At 44.0% G+C, this 17500-nt stretch overlaps 1 protein-coding gene and 1 long non-coding RNA gene across 2 annotated transcripts in view; one reads left to right on the forward strand and one right to left on the reverse strand.

Annotated features, from left to right (window-relative positions):
- Window positions 1–6512, reverse strand: part of LOC126984513 (uncharacterized) — a 48221-nt gene extending 41709 nt beyond the window's left edge. The window contains exon 1 of the long non-coding RNA XR_007736899.1: window positions 6494–6512. This is a non-coding gene — a long non-coding RNA (uncharacterized LOC126984513). The remainder of the gene's footprint in view (window positions 1–6493) is intronic.
- The window catches only part of LOC126984512 (40S ribosomal protein S7-like), a 70597-nt gene continuing 53797 nt past the window's right edge, over window positions 701–17500 (forward strand). Inside the window, exons 1-6 of the mRNA XM_050838237.1 lie at window positions 701–769; window positions 3499–3675; window positions 4830–5011; window positions 6694–6844; window positions 9481–9830; window positions 10029–10127. Of these exons, the coding sequence (XP_050694194.1) occupies window positions 3499–3675; window positions 4830–5011; window positions 6694–6844; window positions 9481–9558 (588 nt within the window). The 5' untranslated portion in view covers window positions 701–769 and the 3' untranslated portion in view covers window positions 9559–9830; window positions 10029–10127. The remainder of the gene's footprint in view (window positions 770–3498; window positions 3676–4829; window positions 5012–6693; window positions 6845–9480; window positions 9831–10028; window positions 10128–17500) is intronic.

A 17500-nucleotide genomic window follows, 5' to 3' on the forward strand; every position in this document is an offset into this window, starting at 1 on the left:
ATATTACTTAAAACACCAAAAAACACCAAAAATACAGTCAATATTCCCATAAGCCGTTTTTTTCAATGTTCAAAGAATAAAAAACACCTGCAAAATAAACTTGATACTTAAATAACTCTGAATATTACTTAAAACACCGAAAAACACCAAAAAACACCAAAAATACAGTCAATATTCCCATAAGCCGTTTTTTTCAATGTTCAAAGAATAAAAAACACCTGTAAAATAAACTTGATACTTAAATAACTCTGAATATTACTTAAAACACGGAAAAACACCAAAAAACACCAAAAATACAGTCAATATTCCCATAAGCCGTTTTTTTTCCAATGTGCAAAGAATAAAAAACACCTGCAAAATAAACTTGATACTTAAATAACTCTGAATATTACTTAAAACACGGAAAAACACCAAAAAACACCAAAAATACAGTCAATATTCCCATAAGCCGTTTTTTTCAATGTTCAAAGAATAAAAAACATATGCAAAATAAACTTGATACTTAAATAACTCTGAATATTACTTAAAACACCGAAAAACAGCGAAAAAACACCAAAAAACACTCAATATTCCCATAAGCCGTTTTTTTTTTTTCAATGTTCAAAGAATAAAAAACACCTGCAAATTAAACTTGATACTTAAATAACTCTGAATATTACTTAAAACACCGAAAAACACCAAAAAAACACCAAAAAACACCCAAAATACGTTGAGGGTGCGCATCGAGACCTTCCTTTCCCCCTTCTCGCGTGGACCAGCGGTGGACAAGGTGGGTGAATTTCCTCCCATTTTTCCTCCTTTTCTACCTCATTTCCTCCTCCACGGGGCTTGAGGTGGAGGGAAAGGAGGTAAGAGTGGATGGAGGAAAGGTGGAGAGGTGGAGGAAGGCTGTGGAGGAGGGGAGAGAGGGAAAACAGGGAGGTTGTGTGGGGCGGGGAACCATGTGGTGGAGGGAGCGGCTTAGGAGTTTTATTATTTTTTGTTTTTTCTCTGTAATTATTTATCTATGGGCATTATGGCGTTAATGGAGTGTGTATGGGAATCAATTACCTTATCTTTGTAGTTGTTAGGATCATTAGTGTTGTAGTTAGGGAGATAAATAGCTTTTTGTGGACATGGCTTAGAAATACCGTCTATATTTTTTCGTGTTTCTCTGTAATTAATTGTCTGTGGGCGTTATGGCGTTAATGGAGTGTGTATGGGAATGAATGACCTTATTTGGGTGGTTGAGTGTTGTAGTTAGGGAGATAAATAGCTTTTTGTGGACATGGCTTAGAAATACCGTTATCATTTTTCCGTATTTCTCTGTAATTAATTGTCTGTGGTCGTTATGGCGTTAATGGAGTGTGTATGGGAATGAATTACGTAATCTGTGTGGTTATTAGGATCATTTGTGTCGTAGTTAGGGAGATAAATAGCTTTTTGTGGACATGGCTGAGAAATACCATCTATATTTTTGTGTTTTTCTCTGTAATTATTTGTCTGTGGGCGTCATGGCGTTAATGTAGTGTGTATGGGAATGAATGACCTTATTTTGGGTGGTTGTTAGTGGTATCAGTGTTGTAGTTAGGGAGATAAGTGACCTTTAGTACAGACGTGGGGAACATGGCCGAGGAATCCCGTCTATAATTTTTGGTAACATTGAGGGAAGGGTCCACAGCCTCCTCTGGCAAAGTTAATACTTACAACAGGGATTCGTGTTAGTAGGGATGTACCGATGTGTTGGTATCGGTGGTATCGGCACATTTTAAGAGTATCGGTATCGGCTGATTTTCTGCCGATAGTTGAAGGAGTTTTGTACATCGCATGTCACTCAGTGCAAAAAATTTTGTTCAATAGAAATTGGATTTTCTTAATTGTTGAAAAAATATTAGAATAGTGTAATTATTTAGTATCATGCTTACCTATGCTTACCTATGAAATGGTAGTGGGGAAATAAGAAGAGAACTTCTTGTAGTGATCCCCACCTCTATGTCAAGTCAGCCAGTGTTAGGGTCTGTTTATGTGTCTGTCATATCGTGCTTTAAAAGTGGCTATCGTGGGGGCTGTTACTACGCTCTCAGGGAGGGCGTTCCAGTGGTCGATGGTTCTAATCGCAAACCAATTTCCCTTGGTGGTGGTTGTCCAGTGGTCGGGTCTCACTAATTTAAGGCTGTGTCCCCTGAGGTTATTGGTGTTAAGGTGGAAGAATTTGGTGTAGGGGACATCTTCAAAGCCGTGCAGGAGCTTATAGGTCTCTATCATGTCCCCCCGCGTTCTTCTGTCCTTGAGTGTCTGGATACCGAGTTGGCTGCACCTTTCTTCATATGGAAGGTGGGACAGTACATAGTTTGGAATTTCCCCCGATTTAATTTTCATTACTTTAAACGATACAATTCATATTACTTTGAATACAAGTATATAATACTTAGTATACAGTATAGCATTTGGTACCGCAGACGCGTACAGTACAGGTTCAGTAGCTTCAGCGCGGGATTGGCGGAGCTCCTCCACTTGCCTCATTTGCCGGCCTCAGTCAGTCAGACGGGGCGTGCTGCCAGGGTCTGGGTATTTCATCACAGTCTAAATGTACGGCAATTAAGGTAAAGCTAACCTAGCTGAATCAACTAGACCTTATGAGGCGCCTCCTCCCTCGCTTTCTTCCCTTCTGTGGTGAAACAACGAGTAGTGGGTCTTTTTTTTCTTCCTAACATTTGATCTTGCCCTTTAGCTGCTGGAATTGTTGTATAAAAAAATCAGTGCATTGGTATCGCTATTGGTCAAATATTGGGGTATCAGTATCAGTACATCCCTAGTTTATAGTCCCTGAATGCAGTGCAGTGACAAGTGACTTCCGGAAAACAGAAGGGGCGGCAAGGGTGGTGGAGCCCCCCGTTCGGTTGGTTACTTAACCGTGTAGCAGCGACGGGCCAAATTTGTGGCTTTACCATGTAGCAGCGACGGGCCAAATTTGTGGCTTTACCGTGTAGCAGCGACGGGCCAAATTTGTGGCTTTACCGTGTAGCAGCGACGGGCCAAATTTGTGGCTTTACCGTGTAGCAGTGACGGGCCAAATTTGTGGCTTTACCGTGTAGCAGCGACGGGCCAAATTTGTGGCTTTACCGTGTAGCAGCGACGGGCCAAATTTGTGCCATGATATAAACCCCCAAAAATAGATGATACATAAACTGATCACACATGCTTTGATATATATTATGAAGTGGTTTGTGTGAGTGATGATTTTTTTCTCATTTTTCTCGCTTAGATGGACCATTAAGAAACATGATCCCCGCTGCTACCGGGTTAAAGTTAGGTTTGGTTGAATGGACATGGCACAAATTTGGCCCGTCGCTGCTACCGGGTTAAAGTTAGGTTTGGTTGAATGGACATGGCACAAATTTGGCCCGTCGCTGCTACCGGGTTAAATTCGGTGGCATATGACCCAGCATTTGCGGTGCTGAGATGAACGCTCCAATAATCATCATCGTCATCTAGCCTAACCCCGCCCCCCTCCCCCAGATGCCACAGTTTTGCAACGGCAAGATCACCAAGGCGTCGCCGTCGGCCCAGCCCGATGAGTTTGAGACGTCCATCGGCCAGACGCTGCTGGACCTGGAGATGAACTCTGAGCTCAAGGCACAGCTCAGGGAACTCTCCATCACCGGCGCCAAGCAGATTGATGTTGGCGACAAGAAGGTGGGTTGTGTGTGTGTGATATTGTTTTTCTTTTTAAATTCCTTTATTTATTTATTTATTTATTTATTTATTTTTTTTTTTAGGTTAGGTTAGGTTAAGATACTCTCTCTTATCCCTCCATACCTAACTTTTCTCTCGGGCGGAGTGGAAAACTTTGGGCGGCTTTTCTGATACCCTTCGCCCCTGTCCACCCAGCAGTGAATGGGTACCAGGTATTAATCAGGGGTTGTGTCCCGTCTCCTGGGGTCTGTTCCCTTCTCCTATAATTCCTTCCTCCTCTGTCTCTCCGGCATATGACCACAGATGTTGCGCCCACTAAACGAAACTTTCAAACTTTTCTCTACCTCTTTCTTTACATAAGCTAAATAAAAAATAAATAATAAACGTCAAATTAAAAAATGCACGCACACAAGAAGGTGGTTTGTGTGTGTGTGTGTGCTATTGTTTTTCTTTTTTTTATTCCTTTATTTATTTATTTTACTTATTATTTTTAGGTTAGGTTAGGATTGACATGGGTGACAAAAAGGTGGGTTGTGTGGGTCTTTTTCTCTTTCTTTTCCCCTCTTTCCCTCCCCCCCCCCCTTTTTATTTTTAGTATAGTGTGCCATTTTCCTTTCTAATTAACTCCATTTTCTGTGATTACTTATCCTCTCTCCTTTCCTCCTTCACAGTTTTTCCCCATCACTCATCATTCCTTGCTGTAAAAAAAATCACTCCATAAACAAATTAGGACAAAAATAACTTTTCTCGGATAATATTTTCCTTTTTCCCCCATTTTTTCCTCAGTTTTTTCTTTAGTCTTTAGTTTAGTGTCCCATTTTCCTTTCTAGTTAACTCCATTTTCTCTGATTACCTTCGCCTCTCTCCTTCCCTTCACAGTTTCTTCCCATCACTCATCATTCCTTGCTGTAAAAAAACAACCTATCAATATATAAATTCAGACAGTATATTTTTTTCCCCAATTTTTCCTTTGTTTTTCCTTTTTTTTTAGCTTAGTTTCCCATTTTCCTTTCTAGTTAACTCCATTTTCTCTGATTACCTTCGCCTCTCTCCTTCCCTTCACAGTTTCTTCCCATCACTCATCATTCCTTGCTGTAAAAAAATCACACAATAAACAAATTAGCACAAAAATAACTCCCCTCCGCCTCCCACAGTGCATTGCCATCTTCGTCCCCGTGCCTCTGCTGCGGTCCTTCCAGCGTGTGCAACAGCGCCTGGTGCGGGAGCTCGAAAAGAAGTTTAGCGGCAAGCACGTTGTGGTCATCGCCCAGCGCCGCATCCTGGCCAAACCCACTCGCAAGATGAAGAACCCCCCTAAGCAGAAGCGGCCTAGGAGGTATGGACTAGGGGGGGAAGGAGAGGGAGGGATGGGGTCACACTGGGGTATATACATTGGTTGGGGACGGTGCGATATGGGTGCGAGGGGGAGTCTAATATAAGGTGTGTTAGTGTAGGGGTGACCAGACAAATTTTAGGCTGTGTTAGTATGTCCATGGGTAGTGTTACGAGCCTAGTGATAGTTTAAGGCTTAGGTAGAGGTTGTGTTAGTAGTATTTCCATGGGTAGTGTTATGAGCCTGGTGATAGTTTCAGGCTTTGGTAGAGGTTGTGTTAGTATGTCCATGGGTAGTGTTACGAGCCTAGTGATAGTTTCAGGCTTTGGTGGAGGTTGTGTTAGTAGTATGTCCATGGTTAGTGTTACGAGCCTGGTGATAGTTTGAGAAGGCTTCTGTAGAGGTTGTGTTAGTGTGTCCATGGGTAGTGTTATGAGCCTGGTGATAGTTTGATAAGGCTTTGGTGGAGGTTGTGTTAGTATGTCCATGGGTAGTGTTATGAGCCTGGTGATAGTTTCAGGCTTTGGTAGAGGTTGTGTTAGTATGTCCATGGGTAGTGTTACGAGCCTAGTGATACTTTGACAAGGCTTCCATAGAGGTTGTGTTAGTGTGTCCATGGGTAGTGTTACGAGCCTAGTGATAGTTTGACAAGGCTTTGGTGGAGGTTTTGTTAGTATGTCCATGGGTAGTGTTATGAGCCTGGTGATAGTTTGACCCTTCTGCTGCGTCATGGACATAACAACACACTCATGGGACCCGGTAACCTCCTTTGTGGCTTTGTGAAATAGATTTTGTGGGAGCCAAAAGCTTGTGAAAATACGTGCGAAAGAGTGAGTTGAATTGATACAAGCTCGTTCGAAACATTCACCATGATGATTACCTTCAGCTTGAGTCCTGATTGCTGGAACTCTAAGAAGACCTGAGTGAATGAAACATCGGACTCGTATTCACATGCTTTTGACTCACAACAACTAATTCCCAAGGGCACATAGGAGGTTGGTCTGTTCTCATGGGGTGTGTTTTGGTGTTCATGGTGCAGAGGAAGGGACAAACTATCACCAGGCTCGCAATACTAACGCAACTTCCACCAAAGCCTTGTCAAACTATCACCAGGCTCATAACACTACCCATGGACATACTAACACAACCTCCACCAAAGCCTTGTCAAACTATCACCAGGCTCATAGTACTACCCATGGACATGCTAACAGAGCCTCCACCAAAGCCTTGTCAAACTATCACCAAGCTCGTAACACCACCCATGGACATACTAACACAACCTCCACCAAAGCCTTGTCAAACTATCACCAGGCTCATAACACTACCCATGGACATACTAACACATCAACCTCCACTAAAGCCTTGTCAAACTATCACCAGGCTCATAACACTACCCATGGACACACTAACACAACAACCTCCACCAAAGCCTTGTCAAAACTATCACCAGGCTCATAACACTACCCATGGACACACTAACACAACCTCCACCAAAGCCTTGTCAAACTATCACCAAGCTCGTAACACCACCCATGGACATACTAACACAACCTCCACCAAAGCCTTGTCAAACTATCACCAGGCTCATAACACTACCCATGGACACACTAACACATCAACCAGTGCCACACCTCAATGCATTCTTACACCCTAACACACCCTAACGCACTCCTCCCTCCCAACAGCCGCACCCTGACCAGCGTCCACGACAACATTCTGGAGGACCTCGTGTTCCCAGCGGAGATTGTGGGCAAGAGGATCCGCGTCAAGCTGGACGGATCAAGGCTCATCAAGGTTCATCTGGATAAGGCCCAGCAGACCAACATTGAACATAAGGTAAGAGGAGGACGAAGAGGGAGAGGAGGAGGAGGTAGAGCTAAAGTTATATAAGGAGAAGGAGGAGGAGAAGTTATAGAAGAAGGAAAGGAGGAGGAGAAGAATATAGAAGGAAAACGATGAGGAGGAGGAGGAGGTAGAGGTAGAGGGAAAGTTATTGAAGGAAGAAAAGAGGAGGAGGAGGTTGAGAAGGACCGACGACCACTCCATTTCTTTACCATTCACATCTTCAAGTTAGCCCACAAGGAAGAGGAGGAGGAGGAGATGAGCACTTACCATATACCCCAAACATTGCCTCACCCTACCATGAATTCCTTTCGTCTGTGCTCATGAAAAACTCCCATTCGTCTGCAGCTTACTTGTGTAGTTTTAGCATCAGGAGAGGTTGAGTGAAGTCCTGCATCCTACCCCACCCTCCCTTTTTTTCTGGATCAGTTTTCACCATAAAGGGAGGGATTAATGTTGTTTTCCCCTCGCTGTGTATAGACGGAAGGCTGTGACGTAGGCCCGTGCTCTCGACGCCCTCGGTCCCTGTGTTAGCTATTTCCAGAGGCTGCGAGGATGTTAGTCGGGAGAGTTTTTCGCGAGATGAAAAATGAAGATAGGAAGAGGAGGAAGTGAAAGAAGAGAGAAAGTGGAGGAGGCAAAAAGGAGGGAGAACTAAGGAAAAGAACAAAGGAGGAATGATGGCATATTGAAGACACAGGTTAGCTCCTCTAAACAGCAAAAGTTTTTCTCGGGAGTTCGCCCAAAGTGCAGAAGTCATCGAAAAATACACTTAGATACTGAGAAAAAATCATGAAAGATGTTTTATAGAAAATTGTCTGGAATTCCATGATTCCCAAAAATTCTAACTTTTTTACTGGTGTGATGTACAGGGAAATTAATTGAAGAAAAGTTGCTCATTTTATCACGATTGAGTCTGAAAAATATAGTTTATAATCTTTGACCTGGAAATGTACTGCCTACAGAGAGCCCAAGTTGCAGTGAAACTCAAAAAATAATTGAATAAGAGTTGTAGAAAATCATCCGTATAACTCAACTGTGAAATCAGATTATGATTTGGACAGACCGTTTTTCTGGAATTCCATGATTCCCCCAAAATTCCAACTTCTGCTTCCCACTCCTCTGAACACTCCTGTGAACAAGATATTGGTTCATCTAGAACATGAGGTATATCAGTGGAGGTGTCATGACTACGCTCAGCACACACAACGAACAGAAACTAAAAAAAATGACCGCCAAAACAGATCGGCTGAGGGAACATAATCGCTCTGCAGACCCCATGATGCCTAGGCAGGAACTGTAGACTATTTTTAGCACGGAGTCGTCTGAGGGACAAGAGGTGCCAGTTAGTCACTTAGCATCCACAGACACATAATTACTCGCACCGTTCAATTTCCAGAGAGCTTTTCATTCTCCAGCGGCATCATTGTCGTTAAGGGGTTAAGATAGAAGAGGAGGTGAAAGAGAAGGAGGATAAACAAAGATAGGAAGAGGAGGAAGAAGTAAAAGAGGTGAATATAGGAACAGGATGAAGAACAAAAAAGGAAAGATGAAGATGGGAGCAGAAGGAAGGGGGGAAAATGAAGATAGGAAGAGGAGGAAGAAGTAAAAGAGGTGAATATAGGAAGAGGAGGAAGAAGTAAGAGGTGAATATAGGAACAGGACGAAAAACAAAGAAGGAAAGATGAAGATGGGAGCAGAAGGAAGGAGGAAAAATGAAGATAGGAAGAGGAGGAAGAAGTAAAAGAGGTGAATATAGGAACAGGACGAAGAACAAAAAAGGAAAGATGAAGATGGGAGCAGAAGGAAGGAGGAAAAATGAAGATAGGAAGAGGAGGAAGAAGTAAAAGAGGTGAAGATAGGAAGAGGAGGAAGAAGTAAAAGAGGTGAATATAGGAACAGGATGAAGAACAAAAAAGGAAAGATGAAGATGGGAGCAGAAGGAAGGAGGAAAAATGAAGATAGGAAGAGGAGGAAGCATAAGGAAAGGCAAAGAAAGTGGAGGAGAAAGTAAGAATATAAAGCAGTACTGAATGCATATCCTTGACTAGTGTGAAACAGGAACTAAGTAGCCAGCCATTTGCAAGGAGCTGGGCCAGACTGGACAGCGAGGTGCTAGAGCTTGTAAGGCCATGCAAGCGTACAGGTTTATTCAGGGACAAGAAATCAAAGTATAAATAGATTTTGATTTGTCTCCCATACTGACTTCACAATACTAAATTTTTTACATGAAGTATTTAAACATTTTTGAAACTTCACTTTCCAAAATTATGTACTCATCATCTGAAACATGTTCCTTCAAACATGTATCACTGAAAACATCTTTGCTCATTGGACAAAAATAGCTCCAGAACAGTCCAGCGCTTGCTCATGGAAAAAGTCCAGCACTTGCTCACTGAAAAAGTCCAGTGCTTGCTCATGGAAAAAGGGCCTCTTTGCAAAACTGTGCCCTTGTAATAGCGCCCTAATAATCACCACCCTCACCCTGATGACACACTTCAGCATGAGTCCTGATTGCTGGATCTCTAAGAAGACCTGAGTGACACCCCTAACTGCATGCACATCCCCACACCTGTCACCCCACCCCCAGGACAGATACCCAGCTAATGCCCACCCCCCCTCCCCCCCAGGTGGAGACGTTCACGGCCGTCTACAAGAAGCTGACGGGGAAGGAGGTCAACTTTGAGTTCCGGGACACCTATTTGTAAGCGTTTGACGGCTGCCGTGGAGAGTAAACGGGATGAAAAAAAAACATTGGTGTGTCTCTGTCCTTGGTGTTTGGTACTTTGTTACCCTCTTTGTTTGTGGATTAGAATTCTATTGAAGGATTGCAGAGTGACTGGAAAGTGTATTGAAGGATTTTAAGGCTGTTAGGATATGTTTAGCAATGTGTGTTATTGTTATTATTAGATGTTAACCCATCCACTGCGATTGTCAGGGATTTCGCCTTCACTGGTAGCCTGGTAACATACACTCCCAGGTCTTTCTCTGCCTCTGTGGTGGATAGTGGAGTGCTTCCCATGTGGTATTGGTGTGCTGGATATCCCTTCACTGGTAGCCTGGTAACATACACTCCCAGGTCTTTCTCTGCCTCTGTGGTGGATAGTGGAGTGTTTCCCATGTGGTATTGGTGTGCTGGATATCCCTTCACTGGTAGCCTGGTAACATACACTCCCAGGTCTGTCTCTGCCTCTGTGGTGGATAGTGGAGTGTTTCCCATGTGGTATTGGTGTGCTGGATATCCCTTCACTGGTAGCCTGGTAACATACACTCCCAGGTCTTTCTCTGCCTCTGTGGTGGATAGTGGAGTGTTTCCCATGTGGTATTGGTGTGGTGGATATCCCTTCACTGGTAGCCTGGTAACATACACTCCCAGGTCTTTCTCTGCCTCTGTGGTGGATAGTGGAGTGTTTCCCATGTGGTATTGGTGCTGGATATCCTTCACTGGTAGCCTGCAACATACACTCCAGGTCTTTCTCTGCCTCTGTGGTGGATAGTGGAGTGTTTCCCATGTGGTATTGGTGTGCTGGATATCCCTTCACTGGTAGCCTGGTAACATACACTCCCAGGTCTTTCTCTGCCTCTGTGGTGGATAGTGGAGTGTTTCCCATGTGGTACTGATATGCAGGACTTTACATTTTTCTTCATTGAATTGTAGCAGCCACTTTTTGTTCCATTCCTGTTGCTTGGTGAGGTCTTCTGGTAGGAAATCCGCAGTCAAGGATTTAAAGGGTTGCTTCTGTAAGAGACAACCATGGGTGGATTATAAGTTAGTTGGTCATCTCCGGGAAGAAAACGGGAGATGTGTCAATGATAAAAGGGAGGACTAAGCAAAACATGGAAAGTAGGTTTAATTGATAAGAGGAGGATGAAAGAGAAAACGAAGCGGGTAATGATGAAAATGAGGGAAAGAATGACCAAAAAAATTATATAAGGGGAGACTGATTAAATAAAGAAGCAGAATTACAGAAAATGGAGTTACGTAGAAAGGAAAATGGGAAACTAAACTAAATACGAAGGAAAGGGATTAGGAATTTGTGAAAGAAAAGGAGAATGGAGAGGAGGAGGAAAAAAATACGGATGAGAGAGGAAAAGACAGGAGGAGGAAAATGGAGCAAAGATCGAGGAGGAAAAAAGTACGGATGAGAGGATATTGGAGGAAAACACGAAGGAAGGGAGAGGGGAGAGACAAGGAAAATGGAGCAAAGTGGAGGAAGAAAATACGGATGAGAGAGGAAATGGAGGAAAAGGATATGGAGGGGAGAGACAGGAGGAAAATGGAACAAAGAGGAGGAAAAAAGTACGGATGAGAGAGGAAATGGAGGAAAAGGATATGGAGGGGAGAGAGAGGAAGAGGAAAGGAGAGAGAAAAAAGGGAAAAACGGAGATAGGAAGAAGAGGAAACGAAGAGAGATGGAGGAAAAAAAAACGAATAAAGAAAGAAGAGAAGAAGAAAAGGAGAGAAATAAAGAAAATGTGAAAGACGAAAAATAGGAAATTGAAAAACAGGAAGAAGAAAACGGAGAAAATACGAGAGAGAGAGAGAGAGAGAGAGAGAGAGAGAGAGAGAGAGAGAGAGAGAGAGAGAGTCATACATCCTAACGCACTCCCGGCCTCGCCTCCACACTGGCGCCAGAGAGAGAGAGAGAGAGAGAGAGAGAGCCATGACGCCACTCCTTTACTCTCTCTCTCTCTCTCTCTCCTCCTCCCTTCCTTCCTCTCCTCAGCATTTCTCTCGTGTGATGCTTTTACGAAGGGAGGAAGAGGAGAAGAGGGAAAAAGAGGAAGAGGAATAAAGGAGGAAAAAGAGGAAAGGAAAGGGGAGGGGGAAGTTTTTAAGAGGAGGAGGAGGAGGAGGAAAGGGAAGAAAGAAAAAGGAGGAGAGAGAGAGAGAGAGAGAGAGAGAGAGAGAGAGAGAGAGAGAGAGGAAAAACAGGTGTGTGTGTGTGTGTGTGTGTGTGTGTGTGTGTGCTTCGATCCTTTCATTTCCTTTTCCTTTACTTTCTTATCTTTTCCTTTCTTTCCTTCTCTCTCTCTCTCTCTCTCTCTCTCTCTCTCCTATTTCTTCCTCTAACCTTTTTCTCTCGATCCTATCCTTTCTCTCATTTTCCTTCCCTTCCTCTTTTCCTTCCTTCCTTCCTTCTTCCTCTTTTCCTTCATATTCTTCTTTCCTTTCCTTTCCTCTTTTTCCCCTTCTCTTTCTCTCAGTCACTCAGTCAGTCAGCCAATCAGTCAGTCAGTCAGTCAGTCAATCAGTCAGTCAGTCAGTCAATCAGTCACTCAGTCAGTCAGTTAACCAGTCAGTCAGTCAGTCAGTCAGTCAAAACAAGGTTGAATCTATTGTTTGTTTTGGTCATTGTTGTTTGTGTATTTGAGGTGGTAGGAAGAGGAGGAGGAGGAGGAGGGAAGACAAACGAACCAACAGGAGGAGGAGGAGGAGGAAGACCCAGTAGTAGATTAGTAAGAGAAGAGAATAGGAAGAGAGGAAGAGGAGGAGAGAGAAGAAGAAAACAAAAGGAAGGAAGGACTTGGATGAGGAGGAGGAGGAAGACTTGGAAGAGAAATACAAGACCAATCAAGGAGGAAGAAGAGGAGGAGGAGGAGGCGGCCTACTACTACTACTACTACTACTATTTGGAGAGTGACTGACCTACCCCAATATCGTAAAGGAAGGGAAGGGAAGGGAAAGGAAAGGAAAGGAAAGGGAGAAGAAAGTTGAAGTCTGTCTGTCTGTCCTACGGCGACCTAAGAGCCTATAAAACCTCTCTCTCTCTCTTTTATGTTCTTGGCTCTGGTTCGCGTCTCTCTAGTTTGACGAAGGAGTGAAAGGAGGAGGAGGAAGAGGAGGAAGACGAAGAGGAGGAGGAGGAGAGGGGGGGAATTGGCCATGGCAGTGTTCCAGATTATAAAGTCCTCGTCCTCCTCCTCCTCCTCCTCCTCCTTTTTTCTATCATTCTCCTTTCCTCTTTTTTCCTCCTTTTTTTCTTCTCTTTTTCCTCCCCCTCCCTCACAAAGACCGACTGCGAAATCATGCAGAAAGACCTCAATCACATTATCGAATGGTCGGAAAAATGGCAAATGTCCTTAATGTTGACAAATGCAAAGTCATGCACATTGGGTCCAGAAATAGTAACCACTCACACATCATGAATGGGAAAAGGATCTTGGAGTCATTATCAGCAGTGACCTGAAACACGCGAATCACTGTAAAAAAGCATACAACAAGGCCAACACTATGCTCGGGTTCATAGCGAGGAACTTTGAGTGTAAAACGTCAGACGTGATGCTGTCCTTGTATAATTCCATGGTAAGACCGCACCTCGAGTATGCAGTGCAGCTCTGGACTCCAAATTACAGAAAGGACATTGCTTTACTGGAAAGGATTCAACGACGCGCCACAAAGATGATTCCAACCTTAAGGGCTTACCCGTACGAGGAACGACTCAAGCGACTCAATCTCTTTACATTGGAGAAAAGACGCCTGCGAGGGGATGTGATTCAAGTCTTCAAGCACCTGAAAAAATTAAAAAACGTCGATTACTCCAAATTCTTTGAACTGCAAACCAACTCAAGAACTAGAAACAACGGTTTACCCATTCAGTCTAGTCGATGTAACACAGACATTGGAAGGAGTTTCTTTTCAAACCGAGTCATCCGCCACTGGAACAATCTTCCCTCAGAAGTAGTAAATGCGAATACCATCAACTCCTTCAAATGTAGAATCGACCGTCATTTCGCTGCGTCGGGAGTAAACTGAATATCGAGGTGCTTTCATCTGCTCCTCAAGCCCCAATTGGCGGTCGAGCAGATTAAATCACCCAAACGGGCAACCTCGTAATGAGCCAATAGGGGTTCTGTTGCCTGCACTTCCATGTTTCCTCCTCCTCCTCCTCCTCTTCTTAGTTTCTCCCTTTCCCATTTCCTCCTCCTCCTCCTTTTCTGTTTCCTCCTTCCCCTCTCTTTCCTCTCCTCTTCTCTCCATCTCCTCTCCTCCTCCTTCCTCTCCTCTTCTTCCTTATTCCCCTTTTGATGGCTTATGAGAGGAAGGGAAGGAAAATGAGGAGGAGAAGGAAGAGGAGGAGGAGGGAAAGAGGGGAAGATCTTGCATGTACTTCTTTCAGTGTGTGTGTGTGTGTGTGTGTGTGTGTGTGTGTTTAGAACTTTAACAGCTGTGTCATTATAAGGGGGGGAGGGGGTGGGAGAGAGAGAGGGGAGGGGGATGTCTGTGTTCTCTCTCTCTCTCCATGGTCTGGCGTGTGTGTGTGTGTGTGTGTGTGTGTGTGTGTGTGTGTGTGTGTAATCATCTCACGCACATGTAGACACACACACACACACACACACACACACACACACACACACACACACACACACACACACACACACACACACACACACACACACACACTACAGCAATACAAAGTGAGGTATTTGTGTCCATTAATCAACTATATATTTTCATGTATTTTTTTTATTTATTGCTTTCAAACAAACGAACAAACATTACTACTACTACTACTACTACTACTACTACTACTACTACTACTACTACTACTACTACTACTACTACTACTACTACTGTAAAAGGGATGGGAAAGGAAAGGGAGAATAGAGAAAGGAAGGAAAGGGAAAAGGAGAGGAAAGGAAGGGAAGGGAAGGGAAAGGAAGGGAAGGGAAGGGAAAGGAAGATAAGAGAAAGGAAAGGAATAGAAGGGAAAGGAAGAGAAGGGAAGGGAAAGGAAGGGAAGGGAAGGGAAAGGAAGGGAAGGGAAGGGAAGGAAAGGGAAAGGAAGAGAAGGGAAGGGAAGGGAAAGGAAGGGAAGGAAAGGGAAGGGAAGGGAAGAGAAGGGAAAGGAAAGGAAGGGAAAAGAAAGGAAGAGAAGGGAAAAGAAAGGAAAGGAAGATAAGATAAGAAAAAGGAAAGGAATAGAAGAGAAAGGAAAGGAAGAGAAGGGAAGGGAAAAGGAAGGAAAGGAGAGGTAGAGAATGGAAGATACTAAAATTACTACTACTACTACTACTACTACTACCACCTCTAATAATACCAATACGAAATAGAAAAAAAATAATAACAATAATAAAAAAAATATGTATGAGTCTCCGCAACAATTTTTTTTCCCGTTTTCTATTCAACTTAAAAAAAAAAAATCGGGTCACTCCATACTATTTTTTCCGCTAAACCGATACCTCAAAAAAGTATAAAATTAAATAATGATAATAATTCTTTTTTTTTTTTAATATATGTGGATAGGTCAGGTCCGAGGAAGCCCTGTATTAAATTTGATATCGAGGGGAGGAGGAGGAGGAGGAAGAGGAGAGGAGGAGGAGAGGAGGAAGAGGAGGAGGAGGAGGAAGAGGGAGAGAGAGGGAAGGGAAAATAACTCACCTCCTTCGCAGTATCATGAGAGAGAGAGAGAGAGAGAGAGAGAGAGAGAGAGAGAGAGAGAGAGAGAGAGAGAGAGAGAGAGAGAGAGAGAGAGAGAGAGAGAGAAGAATTAATCATGGAAGAGGAGAAAAAAATAATGAAAAAAAGCATAAAAATCAATAATACACAGAAAATTGAGAGAGAGAGAGAGAGAGAGAGAGAGAGAGAGAGAGAGAGAGAGAGAGAGAGAGAGAGAATCATGGAAGAGAAGAAAAAAATAATGAAAAAAAGCATAAAAATCAATAATACACAGAAAATTGAGAGAGAGAGAGAGAGAGAGAGAGAGAGAGAGAGAGAGAGAGAGAGAGAGAGAGAGAGAGAGAGAGAGAGAGAGAGAGATCCGATCAAACAAACATATCGCAAAAAACTATCAAATTCCTCCTCCTCCTCCTCATCTGCCTCATCATCTTTATTCTGCGTGTAGGGCGTCCCACATATCGCCTCCAAACAATACCCGCGTTGAATGCCTCGGCTAGTAATAAAACTAAAGCCTGGAGCATAAGTTAGTGCGTGGAGGAGGAGAACGTTGGTGAAAACATTAACACAGAGGCGCGGGACATATCTATTCCTCTTGTCTTCCTCATTGAGCAATCCTGGTTCACGTCCGCCAAGTCAACATCTGAGCGGATCTTGGCACTGAATTCGCGTCCTTGCGGAACGCCGACGGGAGTTTCGACAGGGGCTGCTGCGCGTCGGTCGACCTTACTTACTTCGATCTTGGCTACAGCCCATGTCGATAGCATTGATGCCTCGGCTGGTAATAAAACTAAAGCCTGGAGCATAAGTTAGTGCGTGGAGGAGAGCGGCGGTGAAAACATTAACACAGAGGCACAGGACATAATCTATTCCTGTCTTCCTCATTGAGCAATCCTGGTTCACGTCCGCCAAGTCAACATCTGAGCGGATCTTGGCACTGAATTCGCGTCCTTGCGGAACGCCGACGGGAGTTTCGACAGGGGCTGCTGCGCGTCGGTCGACCTTAGTTACTTCGATCTTGGCTACAGCCCATGTCGATAGCATTGATGCCTCGGCTGGTAATAAAACTAAAGCCTGGAGCATAAGTTGGTGCGTGGAGGAGAGCGGCGGTGAAAACATTAACACACAGAGGCACGGGACATATCTATTCCTCTCGTCTTCCTCACTGAGCAATCCGGGCCTGGCCAAAGTCTATATACACCAAGTCAAGTCATACGCAGGTTTGTGGGAGGAGACACGGCCGAGGCGTGGTTTATGCGTGACACTGCTTGAAGCCAAACTAGAGAATGTAGAAACAAGGATTTAGAGAAAACGAAGAAAGGCGGACTAATTTAAATCAATCACTTCGACATGCCCTCCCTCACACCCCACACCGCCGTTTGAAGGCATTGGAATTACAGTCACGCAATAGCACAATAAAAAAAGACATATTTTCTCGTCAGTGGCTTGCCTGAACGCGCTGTGAAAGAAGGCGAGAATGCACATCCAGAGTGCACACACGGCCCCAACTTTAGTCACCCCTGAACTGGCGGGTATTTTGGGGGGCTCAAAGTGACGTCATCCCGCTGCTCCGCCTTAAAACCGCCTCCTGCATGTACCGGTCGCAGTTTTGAAGCAGAGTGACTTGACTTGGTATATAATTATAGACTTAGGCAAACATTACATGGTGCCTGGAGGTTGGGATGGCATGTTCCTCCATACTCCTTTGCTGTCTACTTGCAACAATAAACAACCGATCAATTAGAAACACAGCCTAACCCACAGCCCGGGAGGTGGTCATGTTTACGGAGAATAATAAACAAACACTAAGTACTGCCTGGAGGTTGGGATGGCATGTTCCTCCCTACTCCTTGGCTGTCTACTTGCAACAATAAACAACCGATCAATTAGAAACACAGCCTAATCCACATCCCGGGAGGTCATCGCGTTTACGGAGAATAATAAACAAACACTAAGTACTGCCTGGAGGTTGGGATGGCATGTTCCTCCCTACTCCTGTGCTGTCTACTTGCAACAATAAACAATCGATCATTCAGAAACACAGCCTAACCCACAGCCCGGGAGGTGATCATTTAGCGCCTCCTCCCCTGGGCCGAATGTAAACACTAGCTCAGGACGGGACTCCGGCTTCTTAAACGACCCCGCCTCTCACATAACCAATTTCCAAAGGCCAAAACGGAGATCAGTCGGGTTGTAATGTGTGTTTTTGTAGGTTCATGGTACAGAAGAAGGGTCGAACTACCACCAGGGTC

Source organism: Eriocheir sinensis, chromosome 57, assembly GCF_024679095.1.
Source record: "Eriocheir sinensis breed Jianghai 21 chromosome 57, ASM2467909v1, whole genome shotgun sequence".
Classification (NCBI taxonomy): domain Eukaryota; kingdom Metazoa; phylum Arthropoda; class Malacostraca; order Decapoda; family Varunidae; genus Eriocheir; species Eriocheir sinensis.